The sequence below is a fragment of the Polyodon spathula genome, chromosome 29 (assembly GCF_017654505.1).
Source record: "Polyodon spathula isolate WHYD16114869_AA chromosome 29, ASM1765450v1, whole genome shotgun sequence".
Classification (NCBI taxonomy): Eukaryota; Metazoa; Chordata; class Actinopteri; order Acipenseriformes; family Polyodontidae; genus Polyodon; species Polyodon spathula.
This window is the reverse complement of record NC_054562.1, coordinates 7844383-7867632: the sequence shown is the minus strand read 5'-3', so window position 1 is coordinate 7867632 and position 23250 is coordinate 7844383. Positions and strand designations below refer to the sequence as shown.

General features: G+C 44.4%; 1 protein-coding gene across 1 annotated transcript in view; it reads left to right on the top strand.

Annotated features, from left to right (window-relative positions):
* The first annotated feature begins 1178 nt into the window (after positions 1-1178).
* LOC121302353 (transcription factor 7-like 1-B) overlaps positions 1179-23250 on the top strand; it is a 34854-nt gene continuing 12782 nt past the window's right edge. The window contains exons 1-4 of the mRNA XM_041232271.1: positions 1179-2232; positions 2406-2478; positions 2623-2750; positions 21097-21180. Coding sequence (XP_041088205.1) covers positions 2047-2232; positions 2406-2478; positions 2623-2750; positions 21097-21180 — 471 coding nt within the window. The 5' untranslated portion in view covers positions 1179-2046. The remainder of the gene's footprint in view (positions 2233-2405; positions 2479-2622; positions 2751-21096; positions 21181-23250) is intronic.

Here is a 23250-nt window from a genome sequence, read left to right as displayed (position 1 = left end):
CCCTGGGTCTCCGTCCGGCGCGGCTGGTCAAGGTGGGGCGAAGCGCTGTCAGCCGGAAAACAGCGATCTGACATCCCGAAATACTTAGAAACACATTGTTTATTTATTTATTTGCTTGTTTGTTTTGTTGCATTTATGTGACGCGCTTTGTTTAACAGATACTTGTAGAAGTTAGTACACTAGCACAGCTAATTAAAGCTGCTGAACTCAGATTAGGACCCACCTCGGTTGCCGTGATGGGACTCAGAGTTGCAGAAACGTAGCCTCTCACAAAATATCTGAATTAAAACGCAACGGGAGAGTGAATTATTCCGCGATTGAAATCGGAGGGTCACAGTCTCTGGTTGCTGGGGGGGGAGTACAGTCCCGGGAAGTTTTATTTCGATCAGAAGCCAGTATAAACGGCGCCTTCGTTAATTGAATCTCGGGAGTTTCCCGATCGGTAGATCACAGTTTTTAGGTTAATGTATTGTGAACTTCTTGGTATCAAACAGCTGTTTATTTGTGGACAACTCGAGGCTATTTATTTACCACGTATTGCTATTTAACTGTTAAATTTTTGGGAACGAAGGCTATTTATTTTATTACGTATTGCCATTGTAATTTATATCGCATATATATATATATATATATATATATATATTATATATATATATATATTATTATATATTAATATATTCTGTATAATGGTTGTAGAGTACCAACACTCACGTATTTTAAGGTGTTTCCCACTTCAAAAAATAAGTATTATAATTAAATTATTAAAAATAATAATAATGATAAAAATGATGGATTCAATCATAGAATAATCTGATACTTGCGTTTGCAAATAAAATGTTAAATAAGAGCCATACCAATACAAGAACACGTTGCAGTCAATTATCACGTTAATAAAGTATTTCTTGTTTTGAAGGCGGTGCTAAATAATTACCGGTTTGCACCACTCCGTGCAAAATACATCATTGTTAGTACGACTGTGCAATTTGTCTGTACACAGCTGCTTTATATTATATTTCAAGAAAAAAGTATGGTTGAGATATTACAGTCCGGTTTCGAAACAGCGCCGGACCCTATAGACACAGCACCCCGCCCGGCTTTGAATGGAGTGTCGGTTTTCATCGCAAACTCCGCCTCTGTGTTTCTAACGAAGCCTTCACTCTCCCCGTCTCCTTCCAAACTAACATCTCCGCACATTCCTGCTCGACCTCGCCGTGGGAAGGTCGCTCTTACTTGCTGCTATGCAGAGTGGCCGATAGCGATACCTAACCCAAGCACTGCAATTTCGTGGCGACCGCAACCGAGAAAGGGACGGGCGAATATACAGTCAGGGTCCAGCCTGTTTTCAGACTGAACCCCGTCGCTGAAACTTTATTTTTGTAACAGCCTCCGTGTGTACATTTTCACATACGCGGGCGCTCCGCGCAAGTTCGAAGAGTCAGACTCCGTCCTAACTTTTTAGGTGTAAAAGCCCAAAAAACAAAAACAAACAAACAAACAAAAAAAAAACACCCGAACCGCGGCTCCAATGGAACCTACGAGATGATTTTAATTTCTTTCCTTTTTTTTCGTTTTTATTTTTTGGCACCTACCTCCGAGGTTGCTCCGGTCGTCGATACCAGCTTGGAACGGAGCAGAACCGCAAGTTTACGCTCCTGAGCGACGGACTCGCCTTTCTGAGTTGCGGCGGCTTTTTTTAAATCGGTTTGCGTTGTGTTGTTTCTACTTTTGCAATTACATTTTTTAAACCATTGTGGATTACTTCTTAGCGATATTTTTTTTAAAAAAAGGAACATTCGTGTTTTGCTTATAACCATGAAAAGGAGAGAGATTCTGAAAATGTTTCTCTACAAGAGTATCTGAACCGTGGGGTCCGAGACGCGCACCACTTGTTTTTTGCAGAGAAAGTGGACCCGATTAAATACTGGTTATTGTCCTGAACGGGAGCCGGGTGCAGCGGCACAGGATACAGCAGGAATAAACAAAAAGGGTTTTTTATATATATATATATTGATCTATTGGATTTAAAAACTATTTTAACGTGCAAATATGCCGCAGTTGAACGGAGGCGGTGGGGATGATTTGGGGGCGAACGACGAGATGATCCCCTTTAAAGATGAAGGGGAGCAGGAGGAAAAAATCTCCGAAAATGTTTCGGCGGAGAGGGACTTGGACGACGTAAAATCCTCGCTTGTGAACGAGTCGGAAAATAACAGCAGTTCGTCAGATTCTGAGGTAAATGTGACATACACAAAACTGCCCCCCCAGCCGCCGAGTAAACTTCTTCACTCAGCTGCCTGGCTCGTCTTACCCTAAACCACCGTGTCACTTTTAAAAATGCGTTTTTTACTTCAAAACTTTTAAATGTCTTGTTTTTCTCTCGTGTGTGTGTGTGTTTCTTTTCACAGGCGGAGAGGCGCCCTCAACCCACAAGGCAGGACTTGGAAAATTACGAGAAAGCTAGAGAGTACTTTAGCGAAGGTAATACTTCTTCTAGTAACGATGCAAAAAACAAAACATTGCGTTTTAATATTGCCTCGAACTGCGTTTTCGGTTTGCATGACGAAATCGGTAAAGAATGTCTGACCCAAAGTGTGTTGTTTTCTCCCCGTGTCGTTTTCCCAGCTTTAAGAAGACAGCAAGATGGAGGATTTTTTAAGAGTCCTCATTATCCTGGATATCCGTTTCTAATGATCCCGGATCTCTCAAACCCTTACCTCTCCAGCGGCTCCCTCTCCACCGGCGCTAGAACGGTGAGCGCCAGCTTTATATTATTTTTGGTTTTTCTCCCTAGTTTACTTTCTCATGAAAAGTATACCCCCCACAGAAAAAAACATTCAATTTACAGTAACCGCCCCACCGCGGAGCGCCATGTCCCTTAAGTGGCCTCTCAAGGAGTTAGCCCTTTGTTCGTTTTAAGGATGCAATTATTTGTTTCTTTTTTTAGTTAATTTTTTTCAGACTCTGTTCTCAATTCTATGACGCGCTGTTTTTGGTGTTGAGTGAACACTACTTCGTTGTCATTTTGTGTCTGGTTTGTTTTCCGAGGTCTGGTAATTCGAAATTTTAAAGGGCAAAACTTTGAACAGAAGTTTGCAGTTCGAGTTTTGAACCCCCTTCCCCCCCCCTTTTTTTAAAGGGACAGTAAAGTGCAAGGAAGTTTAGTTTGCAAATTGACGTTTTGCTTGGCAGCTGGAGATTGTGTATTAAAAAAAGTTATTTAATCCTCAATACTGCGACGAAGTAGTTATGTATTTAGCTGTTGCAGTCCAGTTAAATTGATCGTTTTATGCATGATAAGATCTAAGAAGTGATAGACGTTTTAAATTATTTTAATTGCATCAGAAGTTTAATATTCCAAGTTTGGACAACCTGTGACGTAAACGGTATAATAACATCTTATTATCCACGGGCTCTTGAGACTTGAGTCTGTTCAGAATTAATTACGCACAGTATTCTGATAACAACGGGGCCGCTTTGCATGACGCTGTAGTTGGGAACGTGCCCAGACACCGCCGTTTTAATTCTCGTTTTCCAAGCAATTCTACTTCATTTGCTTACATTAGGAGTTGCAAAGTCGCTGGTATAGTTTTGCAAACCGCCCCCCCGAATTTATTAAAGTTAACGCAAACTTGTATCTGTTGGAGTTTCCAGCCCGGTTGCAAGCTGTCAGTTTGTATCCCCTGTAGTCCCAGCAACATTAGTAACGAGAGCCAATAAAAAGTACATTAGCAGCCAGTATTATTTATTCAGCTGGTAGAGTTTATGTATTTTTTTATTGGCTTTTTTATTTGGATGACTTTAATTGAAGAGTTAAATGTTTATTTGCATTATGCAATGAACGATTATTTTTATACATGATATTTTTGAATACAAACACATTTGATACCAAAGATGTAAGATAATTTGTATAGAGGCTATTCTGGATTCAGGACCGTGCAGGGGTTTGGAAGCAGCTGGGAGCGCTGTGTTGTGTTTTTAATCGGTGACAGTATCCATAAATCAGTAACTCTCAACCCCGGACCTGAGGACCCACGGTGGCTGTCGGTTTGCATTCTACCTGAGCGCTCAGTTACTTCACTAGACCCTTAATTTGATTAATTGGCTTAATTAGACCTTATTAATTGTTTTCAGCTCGTAAACAGACGCAGGGTTCAAGTTATAAGATGTTATAGCTGTATTGAAATCCGCAACTGTTTTAGAGCTGAAAACAATTAATTAAAAAGGTCTCATTAAGCAAATTATCCGTTCAATAAAGGGTCTAGTTCAGTAATTGCGAGCTCTGTTGGAATGAAACCCGGCAGACAGAGGGGGTCCCCGGGACCGAGGCTGAGAGAGAGTGCTGCAAACTGCTGGCAAGCCAAGCACCCAGGCCAGTATGATTCATACACATCTGTAACGCACCAGGCGCTTCCAGCGACTAGGGGAAAGGGGAAAAAAATAGTTACGGATTTAAACAAGTACTCAATACACATTTTAGTTGTATAAACCGTTTAATTGGGAGTGTTTTTGTTATTTTGTAAAATTAAATTTTCACAAAATGTTATCCGGCCGCTTTGTGAATAAACGGTTAGGCCGCTACTTCATTTAGTATTGCAAATATAGCAGTATTTCAACCCGTACCGTGGGTTTAAATGACTCATTCAATTGCTGTTAATTTAAGCAGCCGGTCTTTACGAGTTTGTAGCCCGAGAATATATATAAAAAAAGGCGAAGGACTGAACAGCCAGCGGCAGTGCGTGTTTTTTTTTTTGTCCTGTTTCCTTACCGTACGTTTTTAAAATTCCATGTTTCGGGCTTTATTTTATTAGACCTTTTACAGAAGGTGAAGACAGACGCATTTTAAATATTACAGTTAAAAAAATAAAATAAAATAAACGATTAAGTCGCAGGTTTCCAAAGCCTTTTTTTTTTTTTTAAAGAATGGGAACATAATTGCAAAATAAACAAACCCGTGGTGTTTAGTTAAAGGGTTTATTTCATTGTTTGCTCTTGCGATATTTGATAGTAGTAGTCTTTTTTCAATTGGATGTGACCTCACCTTTTAAATTTGGGAGTTAGCAGAGGTTTTTTTTTTTTTTTTTTTAAATGTTTTTTTTTTTTTATTTATATTTTTTAAAAACTCGCGGAGCGCCGAGCGGCTCGGTGTTCGGATGCTTTGAGACGCACAACTGTGGAGAGCTTGCATCTTTTTAATACGTTTATGTGGAGAAAACTTTGCAATAGTTTCCCTGGAGTTGAATGCAGTTCAGTATTACCTATATACCCTGGCCCACTGCGTCTGAAAGGTACGTTTTTTTTTTGGGGGGGGGGGGGGTGTAGGGGCCCCAAGACAAAAGCCGACATTCTTGATTAAGTCGAAGGTTTTTTTCGTTGTGTGGGAAGGTCGTCACCCCTTTTAGATCAACGTCAGATTGCTAGATTCAGTGCATCTGGTTCAAAAGGAGGAGTGAGATACTGGGAGCTTTTTTTTCTATCAACGCGTCTGAATTGTGCAAATAAAGTAAATCGACTTTACGCAGATAGCAGGTCAACTAGATAACAGGAATATAAAGCTGCGCGTTTTCATTTTTTTGTTGCTGCTTTTAAACTCCAGCACGGACTGTGCGTGATACCCACACGCTGCCTTTGCCAAAACTTAAACAATGCCAGTATTTATTTTAAGACGGTATTACACCCACACTGCCTCCATTCTAGCATATAGCAAGTGACAGACTCCAGTGTTATCTAAGCAACTGGATTGATATTGCTAAGTGTATTTGCACCCCTCCCAAAAAACAAGTGATTTAACCCAAATCAACCAAGCGTTAGACTAAAAGCAAGTGGGAACAAATTGCACCCCACCCCCACCCCTGCCCATGCTCTCCAGCTACCAAATCAACTATCCCTCCCACCTCCAATCGCTCCATTCAATTAGAAAGGAGTTAGCGGACCATTGTCGTTTGAATGGTGCTCTTGATGGCTTCATTGACATGGGTCCCACACCTTGTGAGCTAATTACCTTGAATGGGGGGCTTTTCATCTTGGGGGGTGGTTCTGCAGGTGAAGTGGTGGGCTGGGCACGGGTTTGGGTCCCTTTTAAAAATGTAGAGCAGTATTTAAAAGGGGTCGTGGGCAGATTTATTTATTTAGCAGGTGATTCACAGAGACTCGGGCGTGTGAGCTATGCATCAGCTGCAGAGTCACTTACAACATCTCACCCCAAAGACGCAGCACAAGGAGGTTCAGAGACTCGCTCAGGGTCTCGCACAGGGAGTCAGCGAGTGAACCGGGGACCTGCTGATTACAAGCCCTTCTCTTTAACCACTGGACCACCCACTGCCAAAACACAGCCTTTTCTGAAGCAATGCTGTGTTGACCACAGAGATCGCACATGCTGTTTTTGTAACATGTGACTTAACAGTAACAGTAAAGACCAGCGTTTTAACGAGGATGCTGTTATTATAATGGGAAGACGCTTGTTGAAGAAACGCTGGTATGATTGGGGTTTAGGTGCGAGTACTGTTTGGATCCCAGAATAACAAAGTGGCAAATCAGGGTTCAGGAGAAAAGCAGCTGCGTCTAAACTAGGGGGGAAGTAAACAAACTGGACAGTAATCTGTCTGCGGAGGACACAGCAGTGAAAAATGCAATAAATTCAAGTATGAAACTGATGTAATTGAAACAGCCTTGTTAACCAGTTGTGGGCAGGGTGAAAGTCCTGACTCGCTGCTTGCTGTTTTATCGGATGTTGTATTTTGCATATACTTTAAAACAGGAGCTTCATTTTGCTGATGTCTGGCTATGGACATGTTTACAAGGAGAAATGTTTATGTATGTGAACTATACTTCTACTGTATACAGACTCTGAGTAATTATGTGGCATGTTGTGTATTTTGCAGGCTTAATAATAAAGGCGTAGTGAATATTTCTTGCCAGTAATCCCCCCCCCCCCCCCCCTACAGGCACTTCCAGCGGGCTGGGGAGTGTGTTTATTTGTTCCTCTGCACACACATGGAAAATGTGAACGCATGTGCGGCTTTCTTGAATTCCTAAGCAAATCTTTAGCGAACCAAAAAGTCACCCCCGCAAAATAACTCCGGTGCCCCCCCCTTACGTCACGGGTCGCTGTGGGCTCCCCATTACAATGCGCCTCTAATTTTAGCCCTGGAAAGAAAAATAAATCTTTGGCTCCTAAAATTTTATGGAAAATGGAAACAGATGGTGTTGCAATCCAGTGAGAGGGTTATTAAATAAATTGATGCGTCTTGGCGATTGTAAATGGGAATTCTTGCATTTTCCAGTGAAAACGGGAATAGAGAGATGGTCCCTTAGCTGGAACTGTCAGTCAGCAATGTTTGAGTGGAGGTGAGGGCTGTCAGATTCTCCATTCATGTGACTTGAAACTGTAAAGCTGAACCTACTGCACAAGATAGAGTGGACACTCCTCAACATTGCATTGCATAACACAGCCTCCTTTGCAGGAATCATAATGGTCTGTTTTAATGCATTGGCAGACTAGATGATGGTCCTGTTTGTTTGCATCCCTCCAAAGATCACTCTAGCTTTTGGGTCTAGCCATGTTAACAGCTTAGGTTTGCAGAACTGAGAGACTGTAAACAGTGGACCATACCCACAAAAACCTTGAATGAGTTTTTGTTTTCTTTGATTTTTAAAACAGGGCTTTTTAGAAACTGATATTTTCAGCCAACATCTTTTAAATCTAATTAAATGATATATGTATATATCAGTATTTTTTTTTTAATTGCACAATGAAGGTTACTGCCTCTCCAAGTCAGATTATGTACAGACCAGCTCTGTGTATTGACAGCCCCTGCTGTGTGTTCTTATAAAGGGCTGGCTTTTCTTTATGAATTTGCTTGGTGTGTTTGACGTTCTGGTACATAGTCCTAATGGACCCCTATAGGACTACTGTAGTCTTTTGTTTTTGAGTGTAAAAAGCCCCTCTGTATTGAGTTGGCTTGGGTGTAGCTGCTGTTTCCTTTCACACTCCCTTGTATCTGTGTTTTTCATGTAACTCTAGCGCTGCATTAAGAGCTCCCAAGGCAGTTGGCACAGCCAGTTCTAGCGGATTAAGTCAGAAGGTGTTTGAGTAGCTCAGTGGTTGTAGTACTGGGCTGCAGTGTGGAAGGCAGTGGGTTCGAGTAGCGCAGTGGTTAGAGCGCTGGGCTGCAGTGTGGAAGGCAGTGGGTTTGAGTAGCTCAGTGGGTGGTAACTAGAATACACACTGACAAGCCCCTTATTTCAAAAGCAGTTTACCACACAGCCCACAAAGCCTGCTCGCTGCTGTGTGTCGGGCCCAGGTAAGCTCTGTAAACACTGCTTTTCACATTCGCCCAAACAACTTCCCCCTAATCCTGGAGTCTGGTCTGCACAAAACACCAGCTACACTGCGTCCCGATAACGGGGGGGGCTGGTGGAAAGGGAGGGGGGACGGACTGCGCATGATGTTTGAACAAGTCTTTTTTGCACGTCTCGGTATTTTAAGAAGTGGAGACAATGCAAAGTAAACAGTGCGATTGCCCAGTACTGTGAGGGCCCCTCCTTACATAAACAAACAGCCTTTAGGAGAGTCAGTCTGTCAACAGCAAGCTTTTCCACTCACACACTCGCTCACTCACACAGACAGACACGCAGCCAGTTCCACGCCTGTTTGCATTTAGTCAGGACAGACAGCCAGGCGGACAGGGGGTAGGGCTGAGCACACCTCGTATCAGGGTTAGCTGGGTCTGCATGGCTACAGCTCAGTGCTGTGTATAGTGTGTGAATTGATTTATTTTATTAGAAATGTCCCTAAACTTTTGTGAAAATCCTAATCCACTGACAAATAGCTACTGCTTGCTAAAACATTTTTGGACTGTATTTATGCAAATGTTTATTATTTTGCCCTGAAACAGCACAGCACTTTGGTTCCTAGCGTTGTGTTTTTGTCTGAAGCTTTTCGTCTGATCTGTGCCGAGCTTGCCTTGCGCTAGATCTTGTGTTTTTTTTTCCCCCCCTCGCTGTCATGGCCAGTAGAAGATCCTCTCTTGCACTCTCTGCTGTGACATCAGTGAGTCCCTTTGATGTGCTGAGATGCATCCTCTTCTATCCATTCTAGTGGCTCAGGTGCTTCATCCTTTGGTGGTGATTTTTTTTTTTTTTATGATGATGGATTAGAAAAATCAACACGGCTTGTTTTTTTTTGAGGTTGTGTTTTGTTCATTGATTCCTGTTTGCTTGTGTTTCCAGCAGTGTTTCTTGCAGTGTAGTTGCACCATGGGTTTGAGTCGATCCTGCTGTGCCCATGAGAGGGGCCCAGCAGTATAGAACTGTATATATAATTATGAACATAATTTAGATCTTTTATTTGTCATGTAATCAAACTACAAAATGGTATCGCTTGAAGCCATAATAGCAGTACAGTATTTCACGATGGGTTTTGAAATGTCATATTTTTCAATGTCTTTTTTTGGTGAAGTATATGGGGAAACTCCAAAGTGGCGTGTAGTTCAATATGTTAACGTAACATTATTCAGCAGGTTTCATTCGATTTTAATGAAGCAAGATTAGTTCATTCTATGGGAGGATGCAAAGCGTTGGTCCAGAGCTGTTCTTTCAGTCGGAGACTCTGTAAAACACGATAGCATGGACGTAGAAGCTGCTCAGCTTTACTTCCTTTCAAATGACGATCTGGGGGGCGCGGGCGGGCGTTGTGCTCTCCTTCAGGGACGGGCCAGCGGTAAACGTGAGCCTCCTAAATCTGCTTTTCTTTTCCAGTGAAGCAATACTTCTTTTCATAATGTCAATCAAGCCAAAACAAAAAAGAAAAACGTGCAATAAAACAATCCTGTCTGACATGCATCTCGGCGAGACGTCGGGAACAGACCGTGCTGGAACACGCCCATGTCTACTGCAGTCGGAGTGGGTGAAGTGGGCAGAGGGAGGGAGGTGCTGCTCAGGTGGCTCCCAGGGTTGGGCTGAGCTGTGCCCAGCCGCCATTCCACTGAACCCCCCCCCCCCACTTCAGCTACCCCTTTTGTTCAGGCCCTTCTTGCCTTTGCTTGTCGGACATTTCTGCTAGATTATCTTTGTGGCGCGTCACCATGGAAATGCCAAGAAAACATCTCTCGTTGTGAATGGAAGCAGGAACTTGGTTTCTATTTACTAGAAAGACTAAAATCATATAGTCACCTCTGTTAGTGTGGGTGTGTGCGTGTCTCGGTGTGCATGCGTGTATTCTGGCATGTGTGAACTGAAGGATAAAGTCCTGCTGGCACATTGTTATACCCAGACTGCTGTTTAAAATTTGGGTGCTCTTAGCATTTTTGCCCCTCTTCTCTTCAGCAGTGGTGTAGTCCTAAATCTGAAAGCACCGGAATGCCTCTGAAATAGATTCTTTTCTTAATCAAGAATTATTACTCAAATGCACTTTCTGTATACTGAAATTCTAGCAGCCCATTTCTCATTTCTACAAGTATTTCCACAGTGTCTTTCTCCAGCTTGTCAGAGCGCTTTGTTTGTGTCCACAGTCCTAGTCGACTCACTGCTGCTGTCGCCGTATTCGGCCTTCTCAAAGAAGCTCTCCAAGAGAAGCAGCTCCTGATGCTGACTGCGCTGCATGGAGAGGACTGCTGACTGAATCAGACAGTCGAGCGGGAGACCGCAGTCACGTGACTTGGCTTGCCTGTTGTGTGACTTTCAGAACATCGTTCCGACTCGACTATGGCCTGCCCTTCAGAATATTGTGTTCTGGTCCAGTTTCGGAACTCAATAACAGTTGTTTGTAGACACATACTGCTGGTCATAACCTCTTCCAAGAGAGAGGTTTACATACAAATAGTGGCTTTTTAGACATGCTGTACTCGGGTAAAACTACTAACTTCTACACTGAGTGTACTGCAATATGTCGGAGAAGGAAACTGCTCCACTAACTGGCTAAGACTTTGGAGTCAACTTATTAAGCAGTTGTATACGTGTGTGTATCTAAAAAACGACAAACGTTTTGACTAGGAGTCTTTTAAAACGTTTTTCTATAAAGCGCTCCACTCCATGCTAATAAAACCCGATTGTTTAAAAGAAACACGAAATCCTTCATCAGTCTGGCATGCCGAGCAGCTGCTTTCAGTTAGTGTCTCAGAGTTGCAGCTTCCTGCGGCTGGAGGGAGGGGGAGGGGGAGGGCATTGAGAAAGAGCAAAACGTAGGCATGTAGCGTGCAGCACTGCAACAAGCGTGCCCCCCCCCCCCCCCCCCCACTCCCCGTCCTCCAGTGTGCGATTCATGCCACCATTGATCGATGCAGCACTACTTGGCTTGGAGGTGTAGCCTGTAGGAAAGGCTTTTAGCTTGACATTCATTTTATTAACGTTCCTTGCTACTGGACAGATGAATTTTTTTTTTTTTAAACTGTGGCTCTGTAATAAAAAATAATGGAAGACAAAACCCCCTCTTGAGTTCCTTCCTTTTAGCTATCTTGAAAAACAGCCATTGTTGATTGTGAGCTGCTTGTTAATAAATGGCCTTGAGATAAAAACCGGCATGAATCGTGACGCAGTGCTATCTGAAGGGGAGGGGGGGGTACCACCGTTGGCAGTGCCTTCTATTCAAGGTGGAACTGGTTAGATCCGTGCATCAGATAGATAGCCGCTTACCTGGATCTGCACTGATGTTCTTTTTAAAATCGCATTTTATGAAGACGTTTTAATCTTTCCGTTAAGATACTCGTAAACCAGTGCACTGGGCTCTTCTGCATGTAGTGGCACGTTTTGGTTTTCTTCAATCTGAATGAAGCATTACTGAAATGTTCTGTCCTCATATGGTAGTCCTGCAGACACTGAGCATCCAATATGAACTGTTGCGTGTCCCAGTTTTTCTAGTGGATTATTTAGTCTTGCTGTACACTGTAGGCCCTCACTGCTGGGTGTGCACAAAGCATTGGGGTGACGGGGGTTACCTACAGCGTGATGGATGTGCAGGACTGATTGCCGTGGTAGTCAGAGAGGTTTTTTTTGTTTTCTGGGGGGTTGGGGGGGACGTCAATTGGAAATCCCTGAAGCAGGACGGGGCCGGGCCGGTTCTCGTGTGAAGTGAGGGGGGTCTGTAAAGCTGTGCTCAGCTGACTGCTCTGGGCTGTGTGAGAGCACTGGCAGGCTCGCTGCTGCCCATGAATAGAGCCTTTCAGCCAGGCAGACGGGACTGAAAGACAGGACAAAGAGCACAGGACAGCAGCTTCGAGTCCCACAGCAGAGCTAGAGAATGGCTGCAGCCAGGTCCCCAGACCCCACTCCCTCCCTCTTTAAGAGAAGGCGGAGGAGGGGGGTGGGTAATACATCTATAACTTTTAATCGCTGACATCTCCTCAGAGTTAGCAAGGAATGTTTCAACAGGACGCTGAAAAGTGATCATTTTCAGCTTTAATATCGCAGAAAACACTGCGGTTCAAATCCTTGCTTGTTTTCTATTGATTCCAGCTCTGAAGCCCTGTACCCCAGCTTTCTCGACAGAAGAGTCTTGCCTCCCTCTTCTCTTAGAGAGGAGACGCCGAGCTTTGCTTAACCCCGGGCTCAAGGGTCAGGGGTCAGCCGCTTGAATTCCTTCATTCGTGGCGATTCTATGACGTGGCTTTTCTTTCCAACCAATTTAGTTCATTTTAAAGCACGGTTATTGTACTGTTGGCCTGGCGTCTTGCAGTACAGAAATACGAATTAAAAACGTTTTGACTAGGAGTCTTAAGACATGGAGAAAAGACTTCCAGTCAAAATGTTTGTTGAATTTACTGTATCTTGTAAAGCGCTTTGTGATGGTCCACTATGAAAGGCGCTATATAAAATAGATTGAGTGATTGAATTTGTTGAGTTCTGCACTCCCAAGATGCCTAGCTAGCTATACAGAGCACCGTTTTGTATGTATACATGGGTTGGGTTTTGTAGTGCAAGATATCTAGTCAGCTTGACAGTTAATCTTGGGATTAATCACAACACACAGTGGCTCTCTTGGCCAGAAGACAGTCTTTCAGCACACAGAACGACACTGCAGAATCATTTCCAGTAGGTAAAACCTTTTAAGACTCCAAGTCAAGCAGGGTATTGTGTTCGTATGCAACACTGTAACTGACGAAGGCATCGGCAGAAATATTTGTCTCAATTTACGAGCAAGGGTTGAGGGAGAGAACTTGGGCTGGCTCTACACGACAATACAACAGCGAAGCAGACCACCCCCCTTTCCCTCGAGTCCAGTGGTTGGGCTGTCGGACGAATCCGAACCCCCCCTGTAAAAGGTTTGAGATTGTTTTCACAGGGCACTGGTTGCTGTTGCTTCATGGAGCCCTAGCCCAGCTGTGCTGCTCTCAATCTGGATTGCATTAGCCTAGGTGCTGTGATTTATAAATTGTTTCTCAGGCTGTAAATCCCTGTAGTAATTGCTCCCCCCTCCCTCCCCTCACCCCATCTCTAATTGTTTGCAGCAGTGAGTCGGTGGAGTGTGGTGGGGGTTCTTCAGCAGTTAGTGATGGAGTTTAGGGGGATTGTGGGTCTCAACTCCCCCCCCGTCCCCCGTAATAAATGTTGCCAAGACACTCTGGGCTTTGTGTTGGTCCTGGGGCTGTTTGGATCCCGAAACCTCGTTCTGCATTCCTCCACTCCCCACACACAGACATTTACTGGGGCCTCCATTAGGCTAGCGCCCTGGGGAATAAGAAATTTGAAACACAAACTTTTTCGTACAGCTTTTGCGGTCAAATAAATGGTTATGGTTTAGGTTTTGGTTTTGGTTTTTTTGGGGGGGGGGTAGCTTGGAGCAGATTCTTTTCAATTTTCTTGGAGTTGCTTTTTTTAAAAAATATTTATTATTATTCTTGCTCCAATAGGCCTCTGCCTCTGACAATAAGCCTCTCTTTCTGTCTCATCTGGGTTCTGTTAACCTAATTAAGATTAATCAACTTTCTCTTTTTTTTTTTCGTGAAAAGACTGGCCCTTTACAAAAACTGCTGTTCAGTTAGAGGGAAAAAAAAACTTTTTTTTTTTTCTTTAGTTGGATGTGGATTCTGTGTGTTGGGACATCTGCGTGGTATTTGTTTAACCCATAAAATAAGCAACATTAGCGCTCCAATGTATAAACATCGTTTTTTGGAAAGCTGATTCGACATTACACTGTCCCTACAAACTCCCCCTGGCAAGGGCTGCAAGCCAGCGGTTGTTGGAAGAACTCTTTTTCCAGTTGCAGTAGAACTCTAATAAACCTGGATTCGATATACTACCTCGCTGGGTAGCGTTACCGCAACACTGGCAGGCTTTGGTGCAGTATTTACGGGGGGCCTGGCAGCCTGTTGAGTTTTTGAAAGGGTTAATGGGTTCAGGATCCTCTTCCAGTTTGCAATCGGCTGCATTGTCCTGCTATCTCCCGCCTGCTGATTTACTGGACCTTGAGGCTGTGTGGGATAGTTCCTGCTTTGACCTGCTGACCCCCTCCTTCCTGTTGTGAGCTTTGCTCCTCTGAGGGGTGGGGGGGGTGATATAACTTACAATCCATGAAACTAACACCCCTTTAGAAAATAGGTGTAATGCTGATAGATTTGAAAGCTGGCTCGTAAGTCAATGCTAGAGGTGTCTTTTTTTTTTAAGGTTGGGGGTGATCTGGTTCCCTCTTCCTAATGTCGAGGTTCTGTGTTTTCGAAGCCTTTGCTAATCAACACAAGCCCCTCATCCTTGGTGCCCTTTCACCCCTGGAGAATGTAGCCCCCCCCGTTGGGAGGCTCTGCAGTGAGGGAGTAGTCAAGGGCTGCATTGAGGTGTTGACGAGATGCACTGCTGTCTGGAGCACAGAGAGGGAGGGAGCGCAGCAAGAGCTGCAGAGGGGAGCCGGGCTCTCTGTGTTTCTTCATCTGCAGGCAGCTGTGTGGAGGTGGGGAGGGGGGAGGGAGAAGCACAATCACTCCTCTGTTTTCATAAGAATCGTGGTATGAGCAAAAACAAATGCCTTCAATTTTAAACTTTTTTTTAAATTGACTTAACTTTTTTAATTTAAGACTCCTGTATAAGCACCTTGCCAAAAAGGTTTAGTTTAAATTATTTTTTTTAAAACATGTTTAATGCTGCACTGTGCATTTATGCAACAGTGTAACTGAAGATTCAAATGCACTGTGGTTACATTACAAGACTGAATTTTTTAATAATTTTATGATATTTATTTTACATTTTTTAAAGCACCTTTTTCAGAAAGCTGGCTGTTGCTGCCTTTGCCAGAGAATAGTGTTTCTTTTTTTTTTTCTTCTAATAGTGTCTCCTGTCTCCAAAATGTCGCCTTTTGCAAATCGTTGCTTACACCGGTCTTAAAATAGACTTGGGAGAGGCAGCTCTGCAGCGTGCTTTCACCTTGTGTCTTCATAGACCCTTCCTGGATTCAGTGCGGTGATCTCTCGAGGGGGAGAGACACACACAGGGAGATAACTCTCTTCTAAACTCCATAATGCCTCGCTGCACCTTGTATGGCTCTGGACAAACGTTTTGCATCACCCTATAGCAGGGGTCTCGAGCCCTGGTCCTGGACCGCTGCAATCCTGCAGGTTTTCTAGATGTATTTACGTTGTCAATCGCTAAAGATCTGGAACATCTTCTCCTTGACTAATTAAACCAATAATTGGTGCAATTAATTAACAGAGCTCGTTTTGAAATGAAAACCAGAAGAGCCTGCAGCTCTCCAGGACCGGGCTCTTATCAAATTAATTAATTTTGCTTCATTAAGTTGAATGAAACCTGCTGAATAATGTTACGTTAACGTACTGAATTGCACACTGCTTTGTAGTTTTCCATATACTTCTTCTAATGTGAAATACTGTACTGCTATTATGGCTAGCGGTAGACCTTTTGTTATCATTTTGTAGTTTCTGTGATTGCATGTCTTTAAATAAAAGATCTAAATTAGGTTCATATTTTTATTAGGTCTCAAGTTCTAGGCTACGCTAAACTTTCTGTCCATCGCTGTGAATAAGAGTTTTTGGGGATAATCTGGAGATGGGGGGGGTTAACGCCTTCACTGTGTAATACAGGCCAGGGTCTTTGAATTAATAAGAAGTGGAGGGGTTGCTAGCTCCAGTAATTAAGTGTGGATTGCAGAGACTGTATTGTCACAGTGTGAATGTTAACCCCAGTGTTGAAACAAGACGCTCTTTCTCTCCCAGCGTGTTTCACAGGGGTGCGATTCAATCCGTTTCATTGATCGCACTGCTGTTGCTGATTTCTCTATTCTGTCTTGGATCTTTTTTTTTTATTTGTCAGAAACAAAATAGTTTAACACCTTTAGCCATACAAAAATAAAGCGGCGTTTGGTAGTGAAAAGGGCCTTTTGTCTTTGTGTGTGTGAACAGCTCATTGATGCCACTGAAGCCTTTACAAAAACAGACCACTATAGTATTTCTACAGCGTTATAAAATAACAGTGAAAGGGGGATTTCAGCTGCTGTAGACGTGCTCTGCACAGTTCCCAACTCGAGGTGAGCGGACCTTTACTCCTTTTCACTAATAAGCTCGCAGAAATGGGGCAGAACCCCCCACCCCTACCCTCCTCATCCCCACCTCTTCCCTCCTCACCTTGTCACCCCGCTCCACCCTTGCTCTCCTCACCCCCCCCCAGGCACTGGCCTATAGGATTGGGAGCCCTGAGAAATGTTCTTTCCCAGTCGCTGTTTCATTGTGGAGTGCATAACCTTAAAAATTTTTTTTTTTTGAGAGCTCATGAAGGATTTTAACAACGTGCTTCTGAAAAGCAGCCCCTCCAGACTGCCCTCCCTCCCTCCCTGAGTGTGTGTGTGTCTCGCTCTTTGCTAACAGCTCTTTTGTATGAAAGTGGATATGAAGAGGCCTGTATGCCTGGCCTAAATGGGCCACGTTGCTGTGGAAACCCCAGCACTCTAGATGGCTGCCCTTTGACCCACTTGTTGCTGGCTGTGTATAGGAGAGGAGGGCAAACGGCTGTGTTGCAGTAGTGCGGCCAGCGCGGGGTCAGGTCCGTTGTAGTTGTTCAATTCACCTCCTCATGCATTAGTGGACACTTGCAATATATTCCTGCCCCATGCAATGTGTAACCGAGGTGTGGATGGCATTATGACCATTGCTAACAGTGCATCATTTTCTATTGCTTGATAAAGTGCAGCTGGAGCCCCAGTGTGAAAGAGAAGTCTGATTGTATCTTGCTGTGTGCAGCCAGGGTTGTGGAGTGCATTCACCTGCCCCAGGTGAGAGTCCATCCATCTGTCCTCGACAGCTGAATCGTTTCTCTTGCCCTGCTAGTTTCTGTGAAGCTGTGCTCCTCTGCAGAGAACGTGCATGATGGAAACGGCTGTGTCGATCATTTCTGTCTCCAGCTAGCAGTAAAATGTAGTGCTTAAATGCATGGCTTTTTAAGATGCCTCATTTAAAGCACAAAGTAGTCTAACATTTTCAGTGCCTATTGCTTCTACAGATTACTGAGTGGAAGTTGAAATTCTCCCACCCAGAGGTTTTCATGCAGGTCGGTGTATATAAAGGATAAATCTTGAGGTGTTTGAATACATTTGCCCACTGCAGTATGAGCGTTTTAATTGTAGTCTGAAACCATCACCGTTGTGTTTTGTTTCAATTCTTTGTTGGCAGTCTCAATGGAAGATCACTTGGGCAGATGGAGCAGGTCCTCTGGCCAGGAGACACGTGTGCAACCTGCGGTGCCATACAAACACCCAATTAACTGCTAATTAGCCCAATTAAAAGTATTGTTTGCCTAGCAATTGTGCCTCTTTTTGATTGCCCCTTGGTTAACAGCATACCGGGACCCAATGAGTTTGAATAGACTTTGGGTTGGTGGGAGATTGCATTGTCTCTGCCTGAAAGCCTAGAGTATAATCTCCAGCAAAATGAATCCGAGGTGCTAATTGCTTGCATAATGTGTGCTTGGGTCTAAAACAATGTAATCTCTGGGGGTTGTAATGCAAGGGCCTGGGGCCCATTGTTTTCAGAGCTGTTGGTGTGGTGAAGGACAATGGAGGCTAACTACTGCATCCAGCTGTGTGGGCCATTTGCTGGGTAATGGGGGCAGTGCAGATACTGGGGAAGAGGGGCGGGGGGGCACTGGGCTGCCAATACTGTCGTCTGATTGGCAGAATTGGAGGTGATGTCAGCTAGTGTTCCTGTCATTTTGTGGTTCATTCCCTGCCATGACCCTTCCATCTGAATTGCATTGGATTCAGGGGTAAATACTCTGAAAAGAATGCATAACTAAATGAGTGAATGAATGGGGATTAAAATACAGGAATAAATACCATTCGCTTCCCTGTGCAGAAGACACTGCAGACCCATTGCTCAAGCTGAGCCAGCTTCAGTCTTTTTTTTTTTATATGTAGTTTCTGCCTAGTTAAACCAATGCCAGTCTTAATCGCCTGTTTAGTGTGCGTTTTAAAATGAAGCAATTTTATCACAGCGAAGGATGATTTCAGTAGGAATTGCGTGCAGCTTGGGGTGCACGATATCCTTGCAGTTTGAGGGTGCATGGGGGGAATGCAGCCTTTTAGAAATACTGAAAGAAACTTGAAACTGAATGACAACGTTTGCGACCTAGAGGTCTTCAAACCTTTGTGACGGGGAGCAGACCCGCCCTGCACCCAGACTAAACGTTAATGGAGCGTTCTGTACTGAGCTGAAGACGTGACTTCTGTAGAGAGCGAAGATGCCATTCCTGGCTCTGCGTAGCACAGCGGTCCAGATAAGCTTTTTGGGGTCATTGAGTGGTACAGTATTTCAAGTTTGTTTTTTCCATTTCAGTCTTTCATTAAATATGTAGAAAAACTCCAAAGCGGTGTGTAATTCAGTATGTTAACGTAACATAGTTCAGCAGGTTTCATTCGATTTCATGAAGGGAAATGAGTTCATTTTATAGGGTGATGCAAAACTCTTGGTCACAGCTGTAGTGGTTTTGTAGAATGTCTAGTTTGCATGCATCAGATTAAAAAGCATCTGTTGCAAGTATTATAGATACCCCCCACCCTTTCTTCCCTCAGACCCCCAGGCTGTTTATTTTGGCTGCGCTCCTTCCTTGCTCTGGATGAAGTAGAGAATAGTTCTCCCTCTGTCTGTGTGTGTGTTTGTTTTTGGGGGCGTGGATTATGCGATGTGTTCTTGCAGTTTTGTCTTCCTCTCTCCAGAGCTTACTCACTACGGATTGTATTTTAATCCAGGGCAGCAGTTAGATCTGATTATAGTGTGTAGATTTTTACTGGTCGCTTCATCCTCAGGACTCTGATTCAGTGTACGTGTGTCTTACTGCCCCGTGTGTCTTTTTGTAAGCAATAGGCCAGTAGTTTAAAACCGAGCCGTCCAATGCTGTAAAAGTTGACGTTCGATTATGTTTTAAGACCTAAAGAAATGTAATTGTTTGACAAATTGCTCAACCAGAAGTCTCATACATGTTGAGATAGTTTATCGAAGGATTGTGCAAAGCTGAGGAACAGGGAAGGTACCAGGCCATGTAGCTGAAGGATTGGGGAAAGCAGTGTGGCTCATTTTTAGTATTGGGAAGCCAGTGGTTTGAGCTGAGGGCCTGGGTTAGTTGAGGTACTCTGATTTGGTCGTGGGCCTTGTTTAACTTATTCAGTCACAGCTGTCCGGAAACAAGCTGCTCACAGACCTAGTGTGTGTGTGTTTTATTTTCTCTGCTCTAATGTCTTTTCCATTTTTAACCCAGGGCCCTCTCCAAACTTCCTTCCTTGTGATAAACGAAGGAATGAAAACAGACGTGCACACCCCCTCAAAGTTAACTCTGTGACCCTGTGCTTTTTGTTGTCTCGCAACGCCTGCAAGCAAAATGCAACAAACTGAAGTGCTTTGTTCTCGGCTCACGCCATTTTTGTTTTTAGTTTGACTTTCATTCCTATGCTGCAAAAACATGGGTGCAAAGCAGCTGCCCCGTTGCAGTTTATTGAGGAGACGGAAGAAGACAACGCGTTCGTCTCTCTCGCCTTTCAAATGTCTCTTCAAACACTAAACTAGGTATCGGCACAGAAAACATGTTATTGCTTAATTACACCCTGCCTGAGGTTACATCAGGTAATCCAGGATTTATTAAATTTTTTTCTTGGAGGTTAATCAAAGACCTGTCTCTCAGTAAACGGATGTGCCCACACACTGGTTAAGTCTTCCATTCACAACACCGATCACAGTGTAAAGCTGGCAGTGTGCATTTCCCTGTGACGTTACTGCGTGCCACTCTGCACTCCTGAGCCCTTACTGTTTTAATCTTGAGGCATTTAAAGATTTGCCTTTTTAGTCGAGAGTGCGTGCAACCTTAAAAACATTGCATTGCTGCACAACTCCCCCCCCCCCCCCCCCCCCACCAACTGATCGGACGTTGTGTGGCGGCTTTTTAACAGGCTCTCGGTAGGTGGAACGGTTGTCTCTCCACCTGTGCCTGGATCACATTGTCTGTCTTGCCTCCCCTGTCCCCCTGGTGCATGCTGGGACTTCATCCCAGCTGTTTTTAGAGACCCCCCCCCCCCCCCCCCCCCCATCTCATTGGTGGGGTTGCAGCACACAGCTGTGGTCCCACGGTGCAACATTCCTCGACACACACCGATTTCACAATCCCTGCTGCTGCCTGTCACACACACACCGTTCCCATTGTTTCACAAGCTCATTCCAGATTGACAGCGGAGTGCCAGGACATGCAAGGCATTTGGGTTTTTGGGAGGTGGGGAGGGGGTGTCTATTTTCATTAAAATGAAAGTTTGTGTCTTATGTAAAGGCTGATGTGTAGCAGTTTATTTTAGTGCTCGGAGATCTAGGCATGGAGTTCGCTGTGCCATTTAAAAAGCTCGCTCTGCGTTCTCGTATTCCCATAGACCTGCTGTATGGCACGCTGGACTGCAACGCAAAATCTCAGGTGCTAAACTAGCAAGACGGTTTCTAGTATTAAATGTCTTGCTAGTTTTTATTCCTCCTTGATACTCTTTCACACTTGCTTTTAAAACACATTTTTAAATCATCTTTTTACGAGCTGTTCATGTTTTGTTAGAACTGTCCTTTTTTTAATTGTTAAAAATCATTTTTTGTTCTCGTTGTTCATTCCATTATTTTATTTGTTTGCCTGTTTCCTTCCCCGCAGTACCTGCAGATGAAATGGCCGCTCCTCGATGTTCCCGGCTCAGCCGGACTGAAGGACTCCAGGGCATCAACACCTGGACACTTGGTGAGTACACCAGCCCTGCGTCTTCACAGCACACTTTCATATACTTCGCTGCATTTTCTTTCCACTTGGAGTTTTTCTGTAAATGCTGTTATTCAGCAAGGCAGAGGGCAGGCGTTGCTTTTTACTGTAAAACCTACTGTTGCCTGCTTTGGGTTTGCTGCGAGGGGCAGCGTTGTGTAGCGATTTAACGTTGGGTGGCGAAGTGGTTGGAGGAGAGGGACTGGGAAGGAAGCACTGTGACCTAGCGGTTGGGGCTGAGGGACTGGCAGTTGAGCAGTGTGGCCTGATGGTTGGAGCTGAGGGACTGGGTGGTTGGAGAGGAGGTCCCAGTGCAGCACTGTAACCAGAGCCTCTTGTTTAGATGACACGGGTCAGACGTTGACCCCCAGATCCCAGCCACCAAATCCCTCCGCCGCCGGACGTCTGAGTCTCGAATTATCCGACAACTCCTTGGTTTCCTGAGTGGAATCTGGGAGGGGGGAGCAGGAGAATTGTCTGGCTTAAAGAGCTTTGTCAGGGCTGGGTTCCATTCTCAGTTTCCAGGCCACCCCTTTTTAAAACTGGTTCAGTAATTCCAGCTGAGGCGCTGGGAGGTGGAAGCAGTGTGGACTAGTGGTGTATAGTTTCTCGATCTTACCCCGACGACAACTCCTTGGGTTTCCTGATTGTGAATTCTGGGAGGGGAAGGAGCAGTGGAAGAATAAGTCACTGGGTTTTCCAGGTTTCCATTCTCAAGGATTCCTCCAGGCCACCCCCTTTTTAAAACTGGTTCAGTAATTCCAGCTGAGGCGCTGGGAGGTGGAAGCAGTGTGGACTAGTGGTGTATAGATCAAGTTCATACCCATTGTCAGAATGCCAACGGCCCAAGATTTGACAGTCCCTCATAACTTGTCAGTAGGCCATAGCCAGGGTGAAGCCTGGGTCTGGATTTTTAATTGAGATCCTGTTGCCTGAGGCTGCCAAGTGGGTCTTGAGTTCCCCCCCAGGGGCCTGTCAGGGCTGCAGAAGGGATGAATTCACTTTCCCAGTTGCTGTTTGTTTGTGTTGCAGAGGGGTAAGGCGAGGGCCTGTCACTCACTGCAGCTTGGAAACCCATTAGCCAGCTCAAGCAAACCCCTGGGGTTCACCTGCCCAGAGATCAGCTCGGAGAATCAGGGGACCCCCCCCCTTTCCAAACCATTTCCACAGCCTGCTTCAAAACTGGCCTAACCCTAACTCTAACGATGGTTCAGAGTTTGAGGAATGTGTTTATTGATTAGTTCAGTTCTGTATACGTTTACCCCTTGAAAATCCTGTCGTCGGGAGCGAGAATTCCCACACGGCACTCCTTGTGTGTTTTACTGTTTTATATGGGAATGGCATTATGGGGTGAATGGGAGCCATGATCCTGCCGCTATATAACTGGTTCCACAGTAGAAAGGGCCTCCTTACAAAGCAGTTTGAAGGGTTGCTGTTCAGCTCTACTTCATACTGTCCGGCAGCGCATGGTCACCTAGTCTGTGACTCCCACTGTGCAGAACATCTGCTACACGCTAACATTCACGCAGTAGCACAATTTGTGCGTCTCTCCGCAGAATAGACGATTCATTCATCGTAGTGCAATGATTTAACGTGTATCAGCTACTCAACTTTATTAGTGTTATTCTTTGTGTATGATATCTGTGACTTCCACACACTGGGGTACGCATTCGCTGATCAAATGCAGTTTGTTGCGCCCAACGATTTAACCCAATAAGAGAATATTTGATCAGAAACTTATACAAAAAAAAAAAAAAAAAAAAAACTTTTTTTTTATGAGAAATAATTCTGCTGACCTTGTTGTTTTTAAATTGGCTGCATCTCTCTCTCTCTGAGATTGCACGCATTCCCTGCCTGTGTTTTGTTGATTGGGTTCCAGCTCCAACACAATATCCCTTTATTGTCTTATTGCCCTCTGCCCGCACTGCTCTGCTCTGTCTACTCATTGAGGGAGGGTGAGGGGAGGGATTAGTCACAAGAAGTAATGCGGTCAGCAAACGGGAAGTTATGGAATTTGCTTCCTAGTGCACAGTTTGGCAGAAGGTCTGGGTT